A 15,182-nucleotide genomic window follows, 5' to 3' on the forward strand; every position below is an offset into this window, starting at 1 on the left:
GTCTCGTTCACTGCCAAATTTACTCAGTCTCTTAATGTGAATGAATTTCTTAATTCATCCTGAAATCTATTTTGGCGTTTTAATTGCTGCAGACGGTTGATTTAAGAGGGGCAGTTTGTTTTTGTTTGACTGGTTTTTCCGTGTAAATTTACGAGGCAATCAGCCCCAAAAATGGAATTCTTTAAATGTGGGAGCATAAGCACAATTTTTTATTCTATATTGATAAGAGAATTTTCCACCGCAAGTCTCATACTGATTGATAGATCACATGGTGAGTTCATTTTTTCGATTTCCGATTCAGAACAATTTTTTATCAAGTAAAATTTATATAGCGGTTTACGGAAAAGCAATAGATAAAAATTTCAATGTTAAACCAATTGGCAAATTTGTACCATTTCTCTTCACAATAATATAGATTAGGACAAGTAGAATCGAATGACATATCTTAAAAATGCATCATGCATCGAAAAAATGTTCAAAAAAGCAAAATAAAATATGTACCTTTTTGAAATTGGCGCCGCAGCGAGTGTTAAAAGAGGTGTTAACGTTCTCGCAACATGGCCGCCGAACGACTGCGCGCTCCCCGTGGTTACACGGTAGCACATTCACGTCAACAACAGCGTTTTAACAGTTCTAAGAGTTTTCTTCTAGTTCAAAAAGACATTCTGTGCACCGATATTCTCATTAAAAATATAAAAACACGTAAATTGGGTCGCATCAGACACCTAAAAGCCAAATAATCGGTACCACATGTTTCACTATAAGTCGTTTCGTGAGTATGAAAAAGTGGAAAAAGTAAACAACGTCAATACCGTAAAGATTTTTCGACGCAGAAAGAATTTGGACATCAAGAAACTCAACAAACAACGTGTGAAGAACATTTTGAGGTCAAGCGGTGCCTTTCTAGCTGAAATAAATGTCAGACTCGAATCTGGAGCGTGTTTTCTTGCTGGCAGGTGTGTGACGCCAAAACAAGTTTTGGAGAAAATCGTTTATTGTCCGAGTAATTTCAGAATCAGCAATGCGTGGACAGCCTGGTGTGAAGCTGCACGTGTCCAAGAGCAGCCCAGAAATGGTAAATGACGCTGGACGAGCTCTTTGTTCGACCAGCGACAAGTGTTCTGCCAGAAGAGAATTGAGTCCATGGGCGGTTGTTGCACCAGGATTTGCATGGAATGGTGCGTGCCTGTCAGGTGAGTCAGGGGTGACAGTGGTTGTAACCATTTATTTGATTTATTTTCAATTTTAGGCCATTTTTGATCTGGCTGACTGTTGTTCGACTAGCCACAAGAGTTGCGTCTGGACCAAATTTAGTCAATGAGCAGTTGAGGCAACAGGATTGGCATAGACTGATGCCTGCCTGTCAGGTGAGTCAGGGTTGACAGTGGTTGTAACCATTTATTTGATTTATTTTCAATTTTAGGCCATTTTTGATCTGACTGACTGTTGTTCGACTAGCCAAAAGAGTTGCGTCTGGACCAAATTTAGTCAATGAGCAGTTGAGGCAACAGGATTGGCATAGACTGATGCCTGCCTGTCAGGTGAGTCAGGGTTGACAGTGGTTGTAACCATTTATTTGATTTATTTTCAATTTTAGGCCATTTTTGATGCAGCTGACTGTTGTTCGACTAGCCACAAGAGTTGCGTCTGGACCAAATTTAGTCAATGAGCAGTTGAGGCAACAGGATTGGCATAGACTGATGCCTGCCTGTCAGGTGAGTCAGGGTTGACAGTGGTTGTAACCATTTATTTGATTTATTTTCAATTTTAGGCCATTTTTGATGCAGCTGACTGACTGTTCGACTAGCCAAAAGAGTTGCGTCTGGACCAAATTTAGTCAATGAGCAGTTGAGGCAACAGGATTGGCATAAACTGATGCCTGCCTGTCAGGTGAGTCAGGGTTGACAGTGGTTGTAACCATTTATTTGATTTATTTTCAATTTTAGGCCATTTTTGATGCAGCTGACTGACTGTTCGACTAGCCACAAGAGTTGCGTCTGGACCAAATTTAGTCAATGAGCAGTTGAGGCAACAGGATTGGCATAGACTGATGCCTGCCTGTCAGGTGAGTCAGGGTTGACAGTGGTTGTAACCATTTATTTGATTTATTTTCAATTTTAGGCCATTTTTGATGCAGCTGACTGACTGTTCGACTAGCCAAAAGAGTTGCGTCTGGACCAAATTTAGTCAATGAGCAGTTGAGGCAACAGGATTGGCATAGACTGATGCCTGCCTGTCAGGTGAGTCAGGGTTGACAGTGGTTGTAACCATTTATTTGATTTATTTTCAATTTTAGGCCATTTTTGATCTGACTGACTGTTGTTCGACTAGCCAAAAGAGTTGCGTCTGGACCAAATTTAGTCAATGAGCAGTTGAGGCAACAGGATTGGCATAGACTGATGCCTGCCTGTCAGGTGAGTCAGGGTTGACAGTGGTTGTAACCATTTATTTGATTTATTTTCAATTTTAGGCCATTTTATATCCAGCTTGCTCTTTGCTCGACAAGCGACAAGAGTCGAGTTCTTGCCAGTAAGAAAGGATTGGAAGGGCAGGGTCGGCTACAGGATATAAAGAAATTGGTTTTTATGTCAGAACAGGACATAGTTCAAGTATATTCAAAACTTGTTTATAGCTCCTATTATAAATTCAGGGTCTAGTTATATATAACAATAAAATTTACATGAAATACATTGCTTTATGTTTTTTTATTTGAACTCTTTACAATGAAATTAAATAATAGCTAATCTTGTATATCAACTGAGGGTCGGAATCCTGTGTAAATCCCTGAATTTTCAGGCCACTTTTCCCTGATTTTATTAACAACACATGCAGGAATAATGATTCTGTTTGACCTTCCTAATTTCTTTCCAGATGAAATCCAACTCACAAAATTTTTATACGCAATGAATCTGTTACATGAGTTTGAATTAGACTTTAGGCGTTCCCTTTGGCCTTTGTCTTTAGTGTACATTAGGAGATTGTGCCTCATCATTCTAAGGACATGCATGTTCAATACAGTACACTTGAATCCTTTTGACTTGGTTATACATCTGGTTCGAATGCTCGGTTTCCAACTTCCATAACCATCATCCATATCCATGCAGCACACATTTTCCAACGGATATCCTGAATTGGTGCACAGTTCACAAGAGCACCAGAATTGAACTTCCTGACTTCCTCTTTCAATTAGAGCCTTTTTACGATTTTCTTCGTGCTCTTTTTCTAATTTTCGCTCTTGAGTCATAATCGGCTCCAGATCCCGAGCATCGCAACCTCGCAGCATTGAGTTTCTGCATTCCTGAGTGACCATGGAAATTAAAAAATAATTGCTATAGCTAATTCGATTTTCTGAATAATTCAAATTTTCTAAGTCTGTCTTTAGACATACACATTTTATTATTTCTGATAATGTAGGTGCAGGAAAAATTTGGCATTTCTATCCAATATGAACTAAAGTTATAAATATGATGGAAATTTATTATATATACTTACACAATTGATATCAATAATCAAACGGATTGCCAATAGGCGATGTCTTCAGCCTGATATTTTGCTAGTTTTTCTTCCACATACACATATTGTGAGCTCGCTTGCAGGGGGTTCAATACTAAAAACCTTCATTATTGCAACGCAAGTGGTGGGGGTATCATATTTGCTGGAGAACTAGATGACCAAATGAACCAGATGTACACCACTGTCATTCTTTTTCTATAATTAACAAAATTGTGACGTGTCGTTTGATTTTTGAAATACATACAAAATGGGAAGAAGCCGTTGTTGCGTATGTTCAGCTTATTCTGGGAAAGGTGGAAAAAAGCGATTTTTCTACAAAATTCCATACTCTGACCAAACGCTGTGAGTATTTTATGTATATTAACAGCATGTGCATACAATTAGTATGGATCATTAGCTTATTATACATTTTAATTTATATAATATGTACATTAATTAGCACTCAGAATTGGGAAAAAAATGTTGGGAGGAAGTTCAACCGTATCATTGACAAACATGTATGTTCTGATCACTTTGTGAACGACGATTTTGAGAAAGATGATGATGAGACAAAACAACCCAAACTCAACTCAGCTGCATTACCTACCCAAAATATGATAGGTAATAAATAAAACACTTCATCACGTTTTTGTATTTGGGAATGATTTCAATCAAGATGGATTAGAAGGGAATTTTTTTGGGTTTCCTATGATATAATAAATAAGGTTTTTGCACTGAATGGTTTAAAAATATTTTAACTTAACATACGGAACAAACATATTTATATACATACAACCTTTTAACGTTAATTAAGTTTTATTTATATGTTTATAATATTTTGTTTCAAACGACCCATTGCATAATATAATAATGACTTACCAAAATGTTTCAAATTAATTTTGTTACCTTGACCTCTAAAGCTATATAAATATCAATCTAAATAGGAAAAACAACGCCTACTGCAAGTACTTCATCTTCTAACCAGCTATTACTTGAATCACCATCGTCACCTGCTGCATTGATCTTATTAGACTCATCGTCTTCCGAACAAATTTCATTTCGTCCAGCGCCAACAACGTCCAAGCGCAAACAATCGTTTGAGCCAAAGATCTTGTCTCCAGTGAAAGTAGTTGAAGGGATCCACAAGCCCGATATACCAGTAAAAAAACCCAAGAGCTGTGCACCTAGCCAGCAAAGGTCAAAATCAACATCTTGGTTTTCAGCAGGAACATCTTCATCCCATAGCTCCTTACCAACATCAAATGTTCCTCTCCATGTGCCTGAGACAGCGGACTCTTCAGACAGGGGACAGATTTTCAAATCACCTCCATCTTCTCCTCCTTCGACCATTTTTGATGATGCTGACGAACTTGATCATGATTATGAGCAGCCTGAGCTTGATTCCTCAATTGTATCCACTGCAGACGAATCATTCACTGAAGAAGATCTGGAGAGCAACATGATAGGAATTAAATTTGTCATTGTGGACATTTGTCAGCTAGACACTTTGATGCAACATTGTTCTGTGTGTGCCAGCATAAATTCCGTTGAGCGCAAAAGAGTAGGCTCAGTGATTACATATCACACAAGGTGTTTTAAGCATGACCATCAATTTTCTTGGAGCACAACTCCGAAAGAAAAAAACACCCCCATTTTCAACATTCTCTTGGCTGCAGCTATTTTTTGCGCTGGAATTGGATACACAACTATTCGCAAAATGACAGACGCTATTGGACTCGCATTCTTCTCGCATCAAACGTTCTACAGCCATATCAATAACTTCACGGCCCCGATCTTGCGACACTCGTGGATTAGGATGAGAGAGGAAATTTTCAAAGATCTTCAAAGTAAAGATGACTTGGTTGTGTCCGGAGACGCACGCTTCGACTCCCCAGGACACAGCGCAAAATATGCCCTCTACTCGATTATGAGCAACTTCAACAACAAAATTATCGATTTCGTGCTGTGGCAAAAGGGATTTCTACCAGGGGAAATGGAGTCTAAATCTTGTGCTTACGTTTTCAATAGACTGGTAGAAAAGTTGGGAGTTGGTAAAGTCCGAATCTTCTGCACAGATCGGAATCCTTCAGTAGCAAAAATGATGCGAGAAAACTTCAAGGATGTCGAGCATGCTTTTGACGTAAGTAAACTAGCTGCAATATATAAGTAATATTCCACTTTTTAAATAGGTCTGGCATCTGGCCAAAGGGCTGAGGAAAAAACTAATAGCGGTGGCCAAAAAACACAAGCAAATTGAGGGATGGATAGAGGCCATAGTAAACCACATTTGGCATGTTAGCAGCACTTGTGGAGGAGATTCAGATACCCTATTAGAAAAATGGAATTCCATGCTTTATCACATTCGAGGAAAACATCAGTGGAAAGAAGGAAAAGAAACAAAAACCTGCGATCACAGGACATATGAGGATGAAAGTGAAGCGAAAATTGATTGGATTACTGATGAATCTGCCTTTGCAGCATTAAAAAAAGTTGAATTTAGCAAATAATTATTTTCAGTTACTAAAATTTTTAAATCAACAGGTTACTCACAATACGCGATTTTTGAACCAACTGAAACACTGCAAACACTTCGTCCACACCGGAAACTTGGAAAGCTTCCATAATGTCATTCTTGTGTACGCATCAAAGAGAGTCCATTTTTTTTACGAGAACATGCTTCTCAAGACCATTCTTGCGGTCTTGGACCACAACCATAACACCGGAAGGGCTTCGGTTGGAACCAAAACTACGTTCTCAAAACTGAGAAAGACCTATCAGTTGGAAACAAAATACGAGGAAAAGTGTAATGAGTGGAGGGCAAATTTATTGGAGGAGATTGAAAAGTATGCAAAGAGCCCAGGTCTTCTAGGAACAGAAGAGGAGGAAATTCTGATTCTGTCCCCCCCGCATGATGTCCCTAGGAATATCAACAGTGTCCCACTTCCATCCCGTGAGGAACTTGAACTCCGAAGGAACATCAGAATGAGAGCCGCAGAACATCAAATTGAATAAAAAGTTTTCTTTATATAAGAAAGGCATTGCATCTAAAAACAACCTATTTTATTCAAACTAAACCTTCCACTACACCAAAAAAAATATTTAAAACCGGTAGATAATGAAGTTTCATATTAGAAACACACCAAGGCCTGACTCACCAGACAGACAGGCATCAGTCTATGCCAATCCTGTTGCCTCAACTGCTCATTGACTAAATTTGGTCCAGACGCAACTCTTGTGGCTAGTCGAACAACAGTCAGCTGCATCAAAAATGGCCTAAAATTGAAAATAAATCAAATAAATGGTTACAACCACTGTCAACCCTGACTCACCTGACAGGCAGGCATCAGTCTATGCCAATCCTGTTGCCTCAACTGCTCATTGACTAAATTTGGTCCAGACGCAACTCTTTTGGCTAGTCGAACAGTCAGTCAGCTGCATCAAAAATGGCCTAAAATTGAAAATAAATCAAATAAATGGTTACAACCACTGTCAACCCTGACTCACCTGACAGGCAGGCATCAGTCTATGCCAATCCTGTTGCCTCAACTGCTCATTGACTAAATTTGGTCCAGACGCAACTCTTTTGGCTAGTCGAACAGTCAGTCAGCTGCATCAAAAATGGCCTAAAATTGAAAATAAATCAAATAAATGGTTACAACCACTGTCAACCCTGACTCACCTGACAGGCAGGCATCAGTCTATGCCAATCCTGTTGCCTCAACTGCTCATTGACTAAATTTGGTCCAGACGCAACTCTTGTGGCTAGTCGAACAGTCAGTCAGCTGCATCAAAAATGGCCTAAAATTGAAAATAAATCAAATAAATGGTTACAACCACTGTCAACCCTGACTCACCTGACAGGCAGGCATCAGTTTATGCCAATCCTGTTGCCTCAACTGCTCATTGACTAAATTTGGTCCAGACGCAACTCTTTTGGCTAGTCGAACAGTCAGTCAGCTGCATCAAAAATGGCCTAAAATTGAAAATAAATCAAATAAATGGTTACAACCACTGTCAACCCTGACTCACCTGACAGGCAGGCATCAGTCTATGCCAATCCTGTTGCCTCAACTGCTCATTGACTAAATTTGGTCCAGACGCAACTCTTGTGGCTAGTCGAACAACAGTCAGTCAGATCAAAAATGGCCTAAAATTGAAAATAAATCAAATAAATGGTTACAACCACTGTCAACCCTGACTCACCTGACAGGCAGGCATCAGTCTATGCCAATCCTGTTGCCTCAACTGCTCATTGACTAAATTTGGTCCAGACGCAACTCTTTTGGCTAGTCGAACAGTCAGTCAGCTGCATCAAAAATGGCCTAAAATTGAAAATAAATCAAATAAATGGTTACAACCACTGTCAACCCTGACTCACCTGACAGGCAGGCATCAGTCTATGCCAATCCTGTTGCCTCAACTGCTCATTGACTAAATTTGGTCCAGACGCAACTCTTGTGGCTAGTCGAACAACAGTCAGCTGCATCAAAAATGGCCTAAAATTGAAAATAAATCAAATAAATGGTTACAACCACTGTCAACCCTGACTCACCTGACAGGCAGGCATCAGTCTATGCCAATCCTGTTGCCTCAACTGCTCATTGACTAAATTTGGTCCAGACGCAACTCTTTTGGCTAGTCGAACAGTCAGTCAGCTGCATCAAAAATGGCCTAAAATTGAAAATAAATCAAATAAATGGTTACAACCACTGTCAACCCTGACTCACCTGACAGGCAGGCATCAGTTTATGCCAATCCTGTTGCCTCAACTGCTCATTGACTAAATTTGGTCCAGACGCAACTCTTTTGGCTAGTCGAACAACAGTCAGTCAGATCAAAAATGGCCTAAAATTGAAAATAAATCAAATAAATGGTTACAACCACTGTCAACCCTGACTCACCTGACAGGCAGGCATCAGTCTATGCCAATCCTGTTGCCTCAACTGCTCATTGACTAAATTTGGTCCAGACGCAACTCTTTTGGCTAGTCGAACAGTCAGTCAGCTGCATCAAAAATGGCCTAAAATTGAAAATAAATCAAATAAATGGTTACAACCACTGTCAACCCTGACTCACCTGACAGGCAGGCATCAGTCTATGCCAATCCTGTTGCCTCAACTGCTCATTGACTAAATTTGGTCCAGACGCAACTCTTTTGGCTAGTCGAACAACAGTCAGTCAGATCAAAAATGGCCTAAAATTGAAAATAAATCAAATAAATGGTTACAACCACTGTCAACCCTGACTCACCTGACAGGCAGGCATCAGTCTATGCCAATCCTGTTGCCTCAACTGCTCATTGACTAAATTTGATCCAGACGCAACTCTTGTGGCTAGTCGAACAACAGTCAGCCAGATCAAAAATGGCCTAAAATTGAAAATAAATCAAATAAATGGTTACAACCACTGTCACCCCTGACTCACCTGACAGGCACGCACCATTCCATGCAAATCCTGGTGCAACAACCGCCCATGGACTCAATTCTCTTCTGGCAGAACACTTGTCGCTGGTCGAACAAAGAGCTCGTCCAGCGTCATTTACCATTTCTGGGCTGCTCTTTGACACGTGCAGCTTCACACCAGGCTGTCCACGCATTGCTGATTCTGAAATTACTCGGACAATAAACGATTTTCTCCAAAACTTGTTTTGGCGTCACACACCTGCCAGCAAGAAAACACGCTCCAGATTCGAGTCTGACATTTATTTCAGCTAGAAAGGCACCGCTTGACCTCAAAATGTTCTTCACACGTTGTTTGTTGAGTTTCTTGATGTCCAAATTCTTTCTGCGTCGAAAAATCTTTACGGTATTGACGTTGTTTACTTTTTCCACTTTTTCATACTCACGAAACGACTTATAGTGAAACATGTGGTACCGATTATTTGGCTTTTAGGTGTCTGATGCGACCCAATTTACGTGTTTTTATATTTTTAATGAGAATATCGGTGCACAGAATGTCTTTTTGAACTAGAAGAAAACTCTTAGAACTGTTAAAACGCTGTTGTTGACGTGAATGTGCTACCGTGTAACCACGGGGAGCGCGCAGTCGTTCGGCGGCCATGTTGCGAGAACGTTAACACCTCTTTTAACACTCGCTGCGGCGCCAATTTCAAAAAGGTACATATTTTATTTTGCTTTTTTGAACATTTTTTCGATGCATGATGCATTTTTAAGATATGTCATTCGATTCTACTTGTCCTAATCTATATTATTGTGAAGAGAAATGGTACAAATTTGCCAATTGGTTTAAAGAAAAACAATTTTGTAAATTTCACACTTTTTTGTACCCAGAAAATTTTTATTTAGATAATGTGGACTGAAAAATTTGACATTTATGAGGAAAATAAATCCAATAAAGTTTTTTGCTTTAGTAAAATTACACTAACTCCGGAAGTTAACAAAATTTCATCGTTTTTTCCAAATTTTCAAATTTTACAAATTAAAGTCGGAAATTTAGAGTTTCCTTGTCCTTCTCCATCTTCAGATCATTCCGTTTTAATTTTCAAATGCTTTTTACTGTCCAGAATTTACACATTTGTTAATTATTTCCAATTGCTCCCGGCCTATTAGTTGGATTAGAAGCGGCGTCTAATCGTTCTGCACCACACATTTAGCTAGGTACTTTTTCTTGGCGGTGGCCGCTAAACACGGACAACAACTGACAAGTAGTGGAGCAAGTTGCAAAGTATCGCACGCGCGTACACCCACGTCACGCCATCTGGCAAAGTCTTTTTCGCGAATCCCACGTTAAAATTATTTCCAGCATTCCTCTTTCTCTCGCACGCACCGAGACAGGCCCGAAGAGTGTGGTATTTTCGTAAGATCGGTACTTGTCGGTCGCATTTTTCGCAATTCACACTTTTTATGTGCGCGGCTTGTGGCTAAAATTGTCGGCACATCCTCTTTCGCTGGCTGATATTACACAAATTGCAATATAAATCCTGGGAGAGCAGAGGTATTAGACCGTGCCGACGGAACAGGAAATGGCATTTAAAATAGCGCTTAGCGGAGGGAGAAGTCTGAACTAATTTTTTTATTAATTTCTCTGAGTGATAAAGGACAACTTTTAAAGTGAAAATGAAATGAAGATGGAGAAAAATGCCTCTAGTAATGAAATTTCGTCTGATATTTACTTAAAAATTTTAAAATTTTTAGAACCGAAAAACACGTGGAAGAGGGCATAACTCGCGGGAAATTTGAAATGGGGACGTGGTTTCCCAGAAAATATAAAAAAGAAAGCGTGGCACGTGTCTCATTTTCAGGTAACACGCTGATTAAAAAGTCAATTAATTGGTTGTGCAAAAACTATACAAGAATAATTTTTAAAAAGCATTTTAATGTCATCAATTGTGCACACCTGATGGCCCCACCACCATAGCGGTCACAGAAAAAATATTCGATAGTCGGTATTGCGGTATTGCACATCCCAACAAAATTTAAATTGCAGCGAGCTTAGCCCATTTTAAAACTTTGTACTAGTCGAAATAACCAAGACAATCGGTCACTGTTACACCCGAGAAAAGTTTCGGCGCAAATGAAGCGACGGGCGCAATGAATCTGAAGCGGCCCCCGCGTAAATTACACACGCTGCGTGAGGGACGCGTGATAAATGCTCGCCGGGAGTCAAACGGGATTGATTTACTCGTGCATTTGCGGCGGCGGATTTCGTTCGTTGTCCAGCCGTATTTTTGTCTCTGCCTCCAAGTGCACGGGCCATTCATCTTGATGTGTACCTTGGCGTACAAAGTGCGACCGTGCCAAAATTCCTGGCGCGGCATTTTTGTTGCTATGTGCGGATGTGTGTGCTGTCCGGAATTTCCTCTTGCAGTTTTATCTCAAGGCTGATTTAATCTGACTACTTTTTTACCGAGTATTTTTTTATTTATAAGTTTGTTATGGTTAGGGATTAAATAATGTATAAATAAATAAATATTAAATAAAAATAATGGATAAAATGGCACCGTTTGCTTACGTATTATAAGTATATTTTAAATTAATTTAATTCAGTTTTAGAGTTTGTTTAGCTCTGAAATTTTTCATGAACACGGAAGAAAAATGTATAATAATTCAATGATTGGCAGTTTTTAAAACTTTTTATTAAAAATATATGTTTTCAAGATTATTACCAAGAAATCTCTCTCTCTCTCACACACACACACTCTGCAATAATTTTTTAATTAATTTAATTATAGGTTGTAACAGTTTGATCTTAGAAAACGTTTACTATTTACTTTCCGATTTTATAAAATAATCCTTTTAACACTCAACTTAAATAAGTCTTTTAGGAACTTAATTTTTTTTAGAAGATAATACAACTCTGATCCACGATTACGATTTCAACGATTTTATAATCAATATTTTAAAGTGATTGTTAATAGATTTTTCTACATTCAACAACATGGTCACTAATTTCAAATTTACTCCTGGAATGGACAATAATAATCCCTTAGCACCATAATTCTACATTTCAATTAGAATTAGCCCGGATGAAAGCACTTTTATATGATTTTTTTTGGGGGGGGGGGGGTTTGTTGACTAAGCGATTGGTAGACACTTGACAGGAAGAGATAAAAGGCAGTACTATCAATCTCCTGAGTGGTCTCCACGCGGAAACTCTTTCATTCACTTTGAGCAGGAGCGACGACAGGCGCCACTACAGGTGCTGATTAACGCGTGTCCCTTATCAATGGAAAAAGCAATTACTATCTCGACAAACGCACGTCTGACGGATTGAGTCTCATTAAGTTTCTCGTTTGACATTCGAAATGAGACTAACAAGGCTTATTTCTGTTTTAAATTTGGCAACTTTTCACAAATTCTATTGCGACGCTCCCCTAAATCTTGAGCTCGATCGACCGTTCTACTTTTTTCAAAAATCCTTTCTTCAAGGTTGACAATGATTTTTTAATCATTGTTTTAGTTTTATAACACCAAAAAAAGAGATTAAATTGCCCAATTAAAAATTAACTGTTTACATTCCTGAAGTAAACATGCAAAAGCGTCAATAAAAATTAAATGTGATTAACGTTTCTAACTGTAAATAATTAATTACTTTCAAAACAAAATTTATCTTATCATTCAAAATATATTTTAAAAAACTATCCAAGCGTATTTTATTTAAATTTTCAATGTTATGTATTTTGAAATTAAACACACCATGAAAATTTTATTTTGTTGAAGATCTTTTCAAACGGCAAATAATTTGCATCAACTGAAATTCGAGCATCAGAAAATCATTAATTTCAAGGTCGAATTCGACGGTGACCCGATTTCTACGCTCAAAATGCAAAACGAACATGAAAAGAGGCTCACTCGAACATGCAAGGGGGCGTCTAGGAGACTGGTAGGTGCGAAAAGGGTTGCAAACTCACCGGGGCAGGTTTGGCGATGATGTCGGCGCCGCTGGCAACTCGGCATACAGCGTCTCGGCGCCGAATCGCGCTGGACAGGGCCGTCGAAACTGTGTCTTGGGTCGTGGTGCGTTCGCGTTCCTCTGGCTGGCAGCGGCCGATTCGGAAACCCAGCTGGTCACAGCATAACACACTCTCTCGCATTCACTCGCTGCCTGGCACTGCTTGCGGTCACGTGACTCGCGAATGTGAGAGCTGCACCACCACGGCCGGCTGAGGTCACGTGGCCTGTGCTCACCACTTGCATTCCTGAACGCTGGCGCCGCGTGTGGCCGCTTTTCCAACTTTTGACACCGTTCGCCAGTCATACCGCGAATTTTGCCGCACCTGAGCTTTTGTTGCGATGAATTTGCAGCCTTTTCTGCTTGAAATTAAAAATTTAGTTGAATATTTGCACGTGGCCGTTCCAAGATTGTGCGAATCTTGCAGATAAAACCAATACAGAGCCCGTCAGGCGTCGGTAAAGTGGCCACATACGTGAATTTAATGATATCGATCGCTTAAGGGCTGCCCTGACACCAGTACTATTTCTTGCCTACATATTCTGACCTCAAAAGTGACCCCAGCATGCTCCGATAATGAAATTTTGATTCAGTCTGATCTCTATATTACTTATGCAAATTTGAATGAACGATGCTGATCCCAAAAATTCAAATTGTAAAATTTAGACTGTCAAAATATTTGTCCATTTACTCTGGAATGCTGCATTAAATCAATAACACTGGCGAAATTTTGAATGTAGTCACTAATTTATTATATATTTAATTTCCGTCTCTTCTCATTTATTGTATATTTTATACGTTTTAGTTGATTATCATCGAGAAGCATACTAAAAGGAAAAATGTAGCTGATAATTTTTTAAAACTATCATAGCTTTTAGCGCCACTCCTTTGTCGTTCATTGCCTAAAGCCTTGTTCCAAGCACCGCAGCGGTTGACTTTGCTTAAAGAAACAAGCTGCTCTTGGTAAAACGATAACGATCTGGCAGGAGATCCAAGCTAAAAAGTAGAGAAAGCGTACATTTTGCAATAGTTGTTTTTAAAATTTTACCTGGTCACCGAAAGCATTGAAGCACTCCCCTTTCGTAGTTCTCAACATTAGTTCTCTGTGCAAGAGCTCGATCTTGCTCGAAATATTTCTTGCGCCCCAGTCATAATTTATGATCGAGTCTAAAAGACCCCCATTTATTCTAAAATCAAAGAAATATTATTATGAATTTAAAAGACGTGGATATTGAATAAATATAATTTGATATGTAAAAAAAGATATCAAAAATAGAATTGCCGTTACAATTTCCTGAATCGGCCGCCACGTTAACCGTTAACCGCTGGAAAAAGAGAGCCGCTGATGTTCTGGACACGCCCTGAGAGCTGTTCCTGGGCGATTTTTTGGTTTAAAAAGCATGGGCAACATACAAAAATCCAACAATCACTGTAAAAAGTAACCCATTTTAATCTTTGTCACCCTGAGAACATATGACGTCACAATAGGACCTTTGTCTTTTTCCAGCGATTTTTTTGCTAACGTAGAGATTCTAAAAAGTCCAAACTGATATTTACATTTTTAGCTTCTGTTTGAAAAAAAATTACGCAAACACACATCCTTTAATATCAAATGTTTGTTATTATCTAATATCTTACTCTATTTCGACTTCAGGGTTTTGGTTAGAGCTCAAATTTGGCAGTTCCATCACATCTAAAATTCTAGACGCAACAGGTTGTGAGAAGCAAGACGCAAGGGCGCTGCGAGGGTAGTAAAGAACATAGGAAACTGTCAGGGTTTTACCTGACGATATTACGATCGCATTAATAATTGTTCAGCACCGATATGCATTTACGTTAACTTTCGGGCACCCACAAGGGAGAGCGGAGGGAGAGACTCAGGTATCAATAAAGGCAACGCAAGAACCTCCCCCTCACGAGCACACGACCCGCTCGCACCAACGCACTCGCTCTCCTGACGGCACACGAGCAAGAGGGTAACTCTCTCGCTCCCCCGCTCGTCCCTCTGGGTAGCCACGCTGTGTACTGTCGCTGCTATCTACAATAAACTGGTATGGTATAGTAACTGGGCATTTTCCCTTCTTATCCACCCTGCACCCTTTAAAGTCTACTTTGGCCACAGAAGAAAAGACTCTGACCTCGTGATAGGGAGAAGGCGCGCCGGCAGGGCCGACTGCGCCCATTCGGCGGCCCTGCCCCGCGTCGCTGACATGTGGAGGCACCGGCGAGATGACCCGTAAGTTGATATGTCAGCCCTCATGAGCGAAGAGTTTTTTTTC

The 15,182-nt window shown here is 39.7% G+C and overlaps 2 protein-coding genes and 3 long non-coding RNA genes across 9 annotated transcripts in view; 2 read left to right on the forward strand and 3 right to left on the reverse strand.

The window, feature by feature from the left end:
- The window catches only part of LOC135939516 (TGF-beta-activated kinase 1 and MAP3K7-binding protein 2-like), a 42,587-nt gene extending 29,500 nt beyond the window's left edge, over window positions 1–13,087 (reverse strand). For 2 of the 5 annotated variants that reach the window (XR_010574745.1, XM_065483970.1), the window contains exon 1: window positions 12,863–13,087. Coding sequence is in view for 2 of the 5 variants with exons in the window: in XM_065483970.1 (XP_065340042.1) it covers window positions 12,863–13,045 (183 nt within the window). In the remaining 3 variants the exon portion in view is untranslated. The remainder of the gene's footprint in view (window positions 1–12,862) is intronic. The other 3 variants (XR_010574746.1, XM_065483971.1, XM_065483968.1) reach the window with 2 other exon arrangements.
- Window positions 360–1,425, forward strand: LOC135939805 (uncharacterized). The gene is made up of 3 exons (XR_010574779.1): window positions 360–956; window positions 1,014–1,193; window positions 1,250–1,425. It is a non-coding gene; the product is annotated as an uncharacterized LOC135939805 (long non-coding RNA).
- On the reverse strand, window positions 4,537–6,942 carry LOC135940756 (uncharacterized). The gene is made up of 3 exons (XR_010574917.1): window positions 6,822–6,942; window positions 4,746–6,765; window positions 4,537–4,676 (listed from the first exon to the last, which is right to left on the reverse strand). It is a non-coding gene; the product is annotated as an uncharacterized LOC135940756 (long non-coding RNA).
- Window positions 4,952–6,504, forward strand: LOC135940755 (uncharacterized). Its single transcript, XM_065485784.1, has 3 exons — window positions 4,952–5,632; window positions 5,682–5,981; window positions 6,034–6,504. Exons 1-3 carry the CDS (start codon window positions 4,952–4,954, stop codon window positions 6,502–6,504), a joined length of 1,452 nt encoding a protein of 483 aa, XP_065341856.1.
- Window positions 13,088–13,641: 554 nt separating the features above from the next.
- Window positions 13,642–14,666, reverse strand: LOC135940347 (uncharacterized). The gene is made up of 3 exons (XR_010574839.1): window positions 14,542–14,666; window positions 13,952–14,090; window positions 13,642–13,899 (listed from the first exon to the last, which is right to left on the reverse strand). It is a non-coding gene; the product is annotated as an uncharacterized LOC135940347 (long non-coding RNA).
- Window positions 14,667–15,182: the final 516 nt, after the last annotated feature.

The sequence above is a fragment of the Cloeon dipterum genome, chromosome 3 (genome assembly GCF_949628265.1).
Source record: "Cloeon dipterum chromosome 3, ieCloDipt1.1, whole genome shotgun sequence".
In the NCBI taxonomy this organism is placed as follows: Eukaryota; Metazoa; Arthropoda; class Insecta; order Ephemeroptera; family Baetidae; genus Cloeon; species Cloeon dipterum.

Excerpts from the sequence above, each read along its gene's own strand:
- LOC135940755 (XM_065485784.1), top strand. The coding sequence starts at position 4,952 with ATGATAGGAATTAAATTTGTCATTGTGGACATTTGTCAGCTAGACACT. Across the intron at positions 5,633-5,681 it reads ATGTCGAGCATGCTTTTGAC|GTCTGGCATCTGGCCAAAGG; the intron begins GTAAGTAAACTA and ends CTTTTTAAATAG. Across the intron at positions 5,982-6,033 it reads CCTTTGCAGCATTAAAAAAA|GTTACTCACAATACGCGATT; the intron begins GTTGAATTTAGC and ends TTAAATCAACAG.